We start from the raw sequence: 8,615 nt of genomic DNA on the forward strand, positions 1-8,615 counted from the left end.
GGTACCGTCCCGGGCCGGCCTCACCTCGCGTCTCCCCGCAGAGGCAGCGGGAGGAGGCGGCGGTGACGTCCGACCTGTCCGGGGAGGAAGATGACGACTATGTGCCCTACGTGCCCGTCAAGCAGCGCAAGCAGCAGATGGTAACGGGATAACGGGGCCCGGCGCTGCCGGGGGAGGGCTCTGAGCCTCTCTCCCGTCGCGGGGCCGCTCACTCCTGGCTCCTTCCAGCTGCAGAAGCTGCTGCAGATGCGGCGGAAGGTGGTGTCGGAGGAGGAGCAGCGGGACAGCGGGAGCGAGCAGCGGGGTGACGAGGATGATATCCCCCTGGGGCCGCAGTCCAACATCAGCCTCCTGGACCAGCACCAGCACCTCAAAGAGAAGGCAGAAGGTAGGGGAGCGGCTGGCGGTAGGGCCAGGCTTTCAGTGGGCAATGAAACCTTCTCACTGTTTCCCTGACTCTCCCCTCAGCTCGGAAGGAGTCAGCCAAGGAGAAGCAGCTGAAGGAGGAAGAGAAGATCCTGGAGAGCGTGGCAGAAGGCCGAGGTGAGTGATGGGAGCTCCGTGTCTCAGTTCTGCTTCTAGAGCAGCCTTGTAAATGCTGAGGGGTGTTCACAGCCAGGGTGGGACAGATCACGATGGGATCCTTCAGTAAGTATGAGGTTAGCTGAGACGTTGCTGTGGCAGGCCCCTAGGCACGGAAGGCTGCAGCATTTGGTTCCCCTGTACCTAGAGGGGCTGTCAGAGGTGCTGCTTTCCCCCTTCCATCTCCATGCATGGTCTCCCAAATTTCTATCTAGACGTGGAAAGTTTGCACTGACCTCATCAGCTTTGTTCTTGCAGCTTTGATGTCGGTGAAGGAGATGGCAAAGGGCATCACCTACGATGATCCAATTAAAACCAGGTGCGTTTCACAGTACAGAGGTTATCTTCCTCATGGCTGAAGAGAACTAGAAGCCCTGCAGCCTCGCAGGAGGAGCTCTGCTTCTTGGCCACTGGCTTCTCTCTTGCTCCACTGCTTGGCTTCTTCCAGCTGCATGTAAGACTGAAGGCTGTTGAGTCACCCTGGATGTCATTTTATATGTAGTTAAGATTTACTAGAGTATGTTTACATTAAACTTGGAGACCTGAGGTGACTCTTCAGATCTTGGAGGTGATTAAGCTGGAGAAGGAGATGGGGAGGCCACAGAGCCAACGCTGCTGGAGGCAGTGTCAGAGAGATGATTGAGACATGCCCAGAAGATTTTGTTATGTTCCATCCACCATCCATAGACTGTTCTTGTCTGTTAGCTTGGGATTTCTTCCTCAGACTTTAAGGAAATGTTTAATGCATGAAACTGGCTTGAATCTGTTCCTGTGCTCGCACCACGAAGCCCCTTAGGATTACCTGTTTTCCCTGGGGGGATATCAGAGCCTGACAGGGACTTCCCCATGGCCTGCGTTGGGGCTGCTGGCTCTGGAGCCTCAGCCTCATTCTGCACCACGTTTCTCTGTTGCCTTCGCAGCTGGAGAGCACCTCGTTACATCCTGGGCATGTCAGAGGCACGGCACGATCGCGTGCGCAAGAAGTACCACATCCTGGTGGAGGGGGAAGGCATCCCACCCCCCATCAAGAGCTTCAAGGAGATGAAGTTTCCAGCAGGTGGGCCAGGAGAAGAGCCTGGAAGGGCACGGGGCAGTTTTTCTGGGAAGCGCATGTCAGTGAGTGAAGCTGTTGAATCTTTTAACGCTTAGTATTACTGGGGTTGCAGCTTAAATTCCCAACTATGTTTTTGTCGCCTAACTGCTGGCCCAAGGGGTGTTTGTCACTGGTGGAAGAGCTGCTGCTGGGCCATGAGTGGGAGGAAAAGAGGGAGATGATTTCAGGTTGTGAATGTGTTCCCTTGTTCTCTGACAGCTATCCTGAGGGGCCTGAAGAAAAAAGGAATCCAGCAGCCAACACCCATACAGATCCAAGGCATCCCCACGATGTGAGTGCTCTGTTCCTCTCCCAGAGTGGGGGTGGTTGCTCCCTACAGTGGTGTGAACCAGGTGCTCTTCCCTGGTGATTGATGTGCCCCATCCCCTTGCTCAGCCCCGGAGGTCTGAGCTGTTTTGTGGTGCTCCTCCTCACCATTGGCCCTATTTCTCTGCCAGCCTCTCAGGAAGGGACATGATTGGCATTGCGTTCACTGGCTCTGGGAAGACCTTGGTGTTCACCCTCCCAGTGATCATGTTCTGCCTGGAGCAGGAGAAGAGGCTGCCATTTTTCAAGCGAGAGGGACCCTACGGACTCATCATCTGTCCCTCAGTGAGTGTCAGGGGTACAGTAATGTGCAGGAGGAAGCTTTGATTCTCAGTGGCAATCCCAGATCCTCCCTGCACGGGGATGTAAGAATAAGTAAGTTTTGTCTCTGCAGCGGGAGCTGGCCCGGCAGACCCACGGCATCATCGAGTACTACTGTCGCCTGCTGCAGGAGGATGGCCTGCCCCCGCTGCGCTGTGCCCTCTGCATTGGGGGCATGTCTGTTAAGGAGCAGATGGAGACAATCAAACAGTAAGACCTTCTGGGGTGGCTTTGTGGGGCTGGAGCTGTGCTCTGTGTTCTGGCAGGGGACTAAGGAGTGACACCCTGGCCATTTGGCTTCAGGAGGGTGTGGGGGCAACGGTGATGTGCCAAGCAGGTGCTACCTTCCTGATGTGTCACTGCGTAGGGCAGGAATCTGAGTGCCTGACCATGGCCACCTCTCATCCCACAGTGGTGTACACATGATGGTGGCAACCCCTGGCCGCCTGATGGACCTGCTGCAGAAGAAGATGGTGAGCCTGGACATCTGCCGCTACCTGGCCTTGGACGAGGCTGACAGGATGATTGATATGGGCTTTGAGGGGGACATTCGTACCATTTTCTCCTACTTCAAGGTACTGAGCTGGCATGGTATGAGCACTCTGAAGCTCATTCCCTGCACCTGCCTGGTTGGGTGAAAGCTAAATCCTTACCGACACTGTATTTCCTGTACAGGGCCAGCGCCAGACCCTCCTCTTCAGTGCCACGATGCCCAAGAAGATCCAGAACTTTGCCAAGAGTGCCCTGGTGAAGCCCATCACCATTAATGTTGGGCGAGCGGGTGCTGCCAGCCTGGATGTTGTGCAGGTGAAGTAGCTGGGAGCTTGCCTGTGCGGGAGGCCAGCACTGTTCATGAGGGCACTTGATGTGGCCCTTGTCAGGGAGCTGGGGTTTGTGCATTCCTTCCCAAGAGATTAAGGATTACCAAGCAACAACGATTTCTCTGTTGTGTGCCTGACTCACCTTTGTCCTTGTTCCTAGGAAGTGGAGTACGTGAAAGAGGAGGCCAAGATGGTGTACCTCCTGGAGTGCCTGCAGAAGACACCCCCGCCTGTGAGTACTGTGCTCTGGCAGCGCGGCTGGGGGTGGCGCGGGCACGCTGCAGCCCGGCGCATGGGTGGGGACATGGCTGTGATGCTGCAGGGCTCTGCTGCGTGTGGGACAAGTGTGTGAGTGAGCTGTGCTCTGCGTATGAGCAGGTCCTGGGCCCAGGGCTGCTGTGTGCTCTGCTCAGCAAGAGGGGAATGGGTTTCCCAGGGGTTGTGCTGGTGCCAGCAGTGCCTGTCCACACACACAAAGGGTCTTACATAGTGCCTGTGCTGTGGCAGGTGCTGATCTTTGCAGAGAAAAAGGCGGATGTTGATGCAATCCATGAGTACCTGCTGCTCAAGGGTGTGGAAGCTGTGGCCATCCACGGAGGGAAAGGTCAGTGAGGGTGTCAGGGAGGCCTGAGCTGTGGTGTGGCTCTTTCAAGGTGGTATGTGGCCACAGGAGGTCCTAGTGTGGCAGCAGTTTGTGATGGTGTGAGGAAGGGCTGTGGCAGGTTGGGCTGTGTAGGCTCTCTCACTGGGGGAGCCTCTACTTGAACAATCCTTGGCTCTGAGGCCATACTAGTTGCTGCAAGATGCAGGACTGGGAGCTCTGCCCATGGTGATCTTTTCTGCTGGGCCTCTGCAGATCAGGAGGAACGGACAAAAGCCATCGAGGCCTTCCGGGATGGGAAGAAGGATGTCCTGGTTGCCACTGATGTCGCTTCCAAGGGCCTGGACTTCCCAGCCATCCAGCACGTCATCAACTACGACATGCCGGAGGAGATTGAGAACTACGGTGGGGACTGGGCCCTGGGGGGCACCAGCGAGGGCCTGGCAGGGTGGGTGCAGGCCAGCAAGGCTCTGCACTTGTCTCTGCAGTGCCTGGGGGCAGGGGTGGTCTGTCATGTTGCACTTGCTCAGGCCTGATCCTGTTCTTTTTCTCCGCAGTTCACCGTATTGGGCGTACAGGCCGTTCGGGCAACACTGGCATTGCCACCACCTTCATCAACAAGGCCTGCGGTGAGAAACAGCTGGGGGCTGCCTGCGGGGGAGCTGTGGCTGTGGGAGGCAGCTGGGAGATGGAGCTGCCTTGGCAAGGGCAGGGGGATCCTGAACGAGCAGGGATGAGTCGTGATGGCTCGTGGAGGGGAAATGGTGGCGTGGGGCTGTGTCTCCCCCAACCTGCTTGGGCTGTGTCTGACCCATCTCTCTGCCCCGTGTCTTTGCCCCAGATGAGTCGGTGCTGATGGACCTGAAGGCTCTGCTCCTGGAGGCGAAGCAGAAGGTGCCACCTGTGCTCCAGGTGCTGCACTGTGGGGACGAGACCATGCTGGACATCGGAGGTGAGAGACCCTGGGTTCCACCGGAACCTCCTGCCCTGGGCTGCAGACAGGGCTTTCCCCCCCCACCTGCCCTCTGGCTCCCAGGGCGGTTCCTGCCCCCCTCAGGGCTGTTGTTGCCTGGCCATGTGGCAATGCTGGCATAGCACCTCTGCTTCTGGGGTGGGGAGGCTGCTCCCCTGGTGTGGCACAGCTCCCCCTGACCTCATCCCTCCCATTGCAGATGAGCGGGGCTGCGCCTTCTGTGGCGGCCTGGGCCATCGCATCACCGACTGCCCCAAGCTGGAGGCGATGCAGACCAAGCAAGTCAGCAACATTGGCCGCAAGGACTACCTGGCCCACAGCTCTATGGACTTCTAGCCTGGGGAGCATGTTGCCCAGTGCTTCCCCCACCCCACAGGCCTTGGTTCCCTTTCAGTGGGGCAGCATCGCAGCTGCCCTCGCCCTTATCAAGCCCAGGGCACCCTGTCCTGTGTTGCTGTGGCCCCTTTTCCAGGCATTTGGCCGCCGGGGGTGTTGACGGCTCACCCTGACGAAGCTCCTGCCTCAGAGGAAACTGTGGAGCTGTGCTGCAACAGCCTGTTACATCAGTGGTGTGTTGGGCAAGCAGGTAGCAGTGCCCAAGGGAAGGAGAAGGCCCCAGGTGGGGCGACTGATCTGTGGGCAGCTGCCTGCTGTCCCTGCCAGCCCCCTGCAGTGGCATGGCCAGGCTCTTACGTCGCTCCTCAGCAAAGCCCCTCAATTCCTCCAGGGCTGCATCCCCCTTACCTGATTTTGTGCATCCTCAGTTGGTGGCTGTTCCCATGTACCCCAAACACGCTCCGCTGCAGATGGGGTGAGGTGGAGTTTGCTGTGCTCGTGTCGGGCGGTCCCTGCAGTGCTTCCTGTGCTCTGCCTGCACCCGTTCTGCCCCACTGCCCTTCTGCAAGGGGGAGGGCGGACAGACGGACACCTCCTGTGGCCCAGCCTCTGCTCCTCATCCCACACACCAAAAAGGGGAAGTCACCGAGAGAAGGAAGTCTGCCCCGTGCAGTTGCTTTGGCTGTAGCAGTCACATTTTCTCCGCTGCTCATAGTTCAAGTCCCTCGGTCCTTGCGCTGGCTGCCAGGGCGACTCTGGGCCCATGGAGAGACCGGTGAAGGATGGGATCCTCTATGTGCAGCACTGCAAATTTGGAAAGGTAAAGGGTGGGTTCAAGGCTGGGTACAGGGTTTGCCCTGATCTGTCTTGATGCCAGGCCTGGGGTTGGGCCCTCGGCAGCCTGGCAAGGAGTGGCTGGAGCCAGACCCCTTGGAGCCGCCCCGGGGGGCTCTGGGCTCCACGGCCCGCAGAGCAAGGCTCTCCCTGCAGCCCAGGGGACTCATCCGTGCAGGCACCTGCTCAAGCTCGCCCCTGTGCACCGGGTCCCTCTTCTCGCTTGGTCACCGTGTGGTTCGCCATGGAACAATAAATGGGTATTAATGAGGTGCAGCTCTGGCGTGTGTGTGGGGGAGTGCGGTACCTAGGTAGCACGTGGGAAGCGCCTCTGTGCCCAGCCCTCTGTCAGCCTGGCCCTGGGGGGCCACTGCCATCCGTGGGGCACCCCTCACCGCTCAGCCTACTGCCCTGGGCCCTCGGGGTGGCCACCCAGTGCCACAGCCCTCTGGGCACAGTATGGGTGACACGGTGAGAGTCCCCGCAGGGTCAAGCCAGCTCCAGTGAGATGAGTGGTGGTGAAGTAGGTCCTGCTGGCGCTGGCCTTGCCTCAACAGCATCCCCCCTGCTACAGTGGGGTGGCTGTGCTCCTGCGGGGGGGCTCAGTGCATATGAGGGGCTACGATCACGCTCCAAGCTCCCCGCTGAGTAAGGGCCAAGTCCTGGAGCCCAAGTAGGCAGACTGGGTGCAACGGGGCCAGTGCCCTGTGTGTAGGAGGCAGGCGGGCTGGCAGTGGTGCATATTTTGGGTGCTTGGCTGCATCAGGGCGGAGGCTCTGCTGTGCTTTTGAGGTACGTGGGGGCACGCGCCCCCTCTATCCCATGACGAGCTGGGAAGGTGCTGGTGCCACAGAGACTCCCCTGGGAGGAAGCGGGCTGCGCACTGCAGGGCTTGGCCCTGCTCGGCAGATGTGAGGCTGCCAGCAGGAGCCTCAGCAGCTCAAAATGGCTTTAATTTGCATCGGAGTCTGTCCCGAGAACAGCTCAAGAGCTCAGCTGCGGCAGTGGCAGGCCGGCACTTGCAGCGGGGAACAAAGAGCAGGACCTGATGCTCAGCGAGCCGGGAGCGAGCATGACTCATTCAGCAAGCCAGGCCGAGCTTGCTGTGGGCAAGGCTCCCCCTCGACCTAGCTTTGGGACTGCCCTGCCCCACAGCCCCAGGGCTGTGCCCTCCTGCAGCACACAGCAGCTGTGGGCAGGGATCCCCCAAGTCCCCTCCTGGCTCCCACAGCTCTTCCTGAGCACTGCTGGCACCGCACGGAGGGCAGTGCTGTGAGGGTGCAGCAGGCATCTCTGACCCTTTTTTTCCCTGACTCTGCCCTTTCCATGCCCTAGAGGACCTGGAGGAAGATGCGAGCCCAGCTCTTTGCTGCCAGCCCCTCTGGCGTGGCCCGCATGGAGAAGTTTGATGTGCGGGATGATGGCACAGTGCTGGAGAAGACCTCTCTGCGGCGCTGTGCCCGCCGGGTCATCCGCCTCTCGGACTGTGTCTCCGTGGGCCCCGCAGGCACTGAGAGCTGCCCCAAAGCCACCGCCGCCTTCTACCTCAACACCACAGAGAAGAGCTACGTGCTGGCAGCCGAGCAGCGGGATGAGTGGATTGCCCAGCTCTGCCAGCTGGCCTTCCAGGTACCCTGGGGTCCAGCACAGTTGGGCCCCCTCGTGCTGCTGCTGGCTCGGGTGAGCCAGGGGCTTCAGGGTCCGTGGGCAGGCTGGGGGGCTCGTACTCCCCTAGTCCTGGGGCCGTGCTCACATCCCTCTGTTTCAGGGTGCAAAGGAGACGGCAGAGAGCAGCGCCAGGCCCCAGCCCAGCCCTGCTGTCCCCATGGAGGAGAATTCCCTCTACTCCTCCTGGCAGGACTGTACGTGTAGGGGTGGTGGATAGGGCTAGGGTGGGCTCCGGCTCAGTGCTGCAGTGCTGACCCCCACCTTGCTCTGCCCCCGTAGTGACTGAATTCCCAGTGCTGGTGGTCTGGACGGATGCAGCCGCCCGCTGCGGCCTGCACGGGCAGTACCTGCTCTCGGCCCTTCCCCAGAGCCTGACGCTGAAGGATGCGCAGTCCCGCCAGCCCCTGCTCACCTGGCCCTACCCCTTCCTCCGCAAGTTTGGTCAGGATCAGGTAGGTACCACCTTCCTTCCTTGGGGCTGCTGGCTGTGCAGGGCCAGTGCCAGCCCCTCACCCTGCCCTCTGGCCCCACAGACTGTCTTCTCCTTCGAGGCTGGCCGCCGCAGTGACTCCGGTGAGGGCACCTTCACCTTCAGCACCCCGCGGGCTCTGGAGCTGTCCCGGGCTGTGGCTGCCGCCATCGCCTGCCAGCAGCAGGGCAAAGATGCCCCAGACCCCCGGCTCTTCTGTCCCCTGGACCCCCAGCTCTCTGTACAGGGCCCCGAGCCCCAGCACTGGGGCCCTGGGACTGAGGACGCCCAACCTAGCCCACCCGGGGGGGGGCACAGCCTGCTTCCCTCCCCCCTGCCAGCCTCCTTCATTTCCCGGAGCCTGAGGTCACAGGCCCCATCGTCTATGCCTCCATCGCTCGGGGCCAGCAGTCCCTCTTTGCATCGGGGCAGCCAGGCTCCAGCAAGCCCTGGGCTGCAGAGAAGCTGCCCCCTGAGCATCTCTATGAGAACATCTTCACCGCGGAGCTCGGTCCCGCTGGGGCGGAGGAGGAGGAGGAGGAAGGGCAGTGGGAGCTGGGGTGCCGGCAGGCGCCCGAGGGCCACAGCAA

The 8,615-nt window shown here is 60.5% G+C and overlaps 3 protein-coding genes across 3 annotated transcripts in view; all 3 read left to right on the forward strand.

Moving 5' to 3' along the window:
- Positions 1-8,615, forward strand: part of PDLIM7 (PDZ and LIM domain 7) — a 25,160-nt gene that overhangs the window by 1,203 nt on the left and 15,342 nt on the right. The window lies entirely within an intron of this gene.
- On the forward strand, positions 38-5,800 carry DDX41 (DEAD-box helicase 41). Its single transcript, XM_026858458.1, has 16 exons — positions 38-140; positions 229-388; positions 469-543; positions 841-901; positions 1,503-1,639; positions 1,895-1,967; positions 2,134-2,287; positions 2,397-2,533; positions 2,736-2,898; positions 2,999-3,130; positions 3,305-3,376; positions 3,652-3,748; positions 4,001-4,150; positions 4,303-4,374; positions 4,587-4,697; positions 4,918-5,800. The coding sequence occupies exons 1-16, from the start codon at positions 138-140 to the stop codon at positions 5,052-5,054; spliced, it is 1,734 nt and encodes a 577-aa protein (XP_026714259.1). The 5' UTR covers positions 38-137; the 3' UTR covers positions 5,055-5,800.
- Positions 5,760-8,615, forward strand: part of DOK3 (docking protein 3) — a 3,458-nt gene continuing 602 nt past the window's right edge. Inside the window, 6 exon segments of the mRNA XM_026858528.1 lie at positions 5,760-5,874; positions 7,224-7,517; positions 7,657-7,750; positions 7,836-8,008; positions 8,090-8,324; positions 8,327-8,611. Coding sequence (XP_026714329.1) covers positions 5,818-5,874; positions 7,224-7,517; positions 7,657-7,750; positions 7,836-8,008; positions 8,090-8,324; positions 8,327-8,611 — 1,138 coding nt within the window. The 5' untranslated portion in view covers positions 5,760-5,817.

Source organism: Athene cunicularia (genome assembly GCF_003259725.1).
Source record: "Athene cunicularia isolate RWA chromosome 13 unlocalized genomic scaffold, athCun1 chr13_part1, whole genome shotgun sequence".
Taxonomy (NCBI): Eukaryota; Metazoa; Chordata; class Aves; order Strigiformes; family Strigidae; genus Athene; species Athene cunicularia.

Excerpts from the sequence above, each read along its gene's own strand:
- DDX41 (XM_026858458.1), top strand. Across the intron at positions 1,640-1,894 it reads GGAGATGAAGTTTCCAGCAG|CTATCCTGAGGGGCCTGAAG; the intron begins GTGGGCCAGGAG and ends GTTCTCTGACAG. Across the intron at positions 3,749-4,000 it reads GGCCATCCACGGAGGGAAAG|ATCAGGAGGAACGGACAAAA; the intron begins GTCAGTGAGGGT and ends GGGCCTCTGCAG.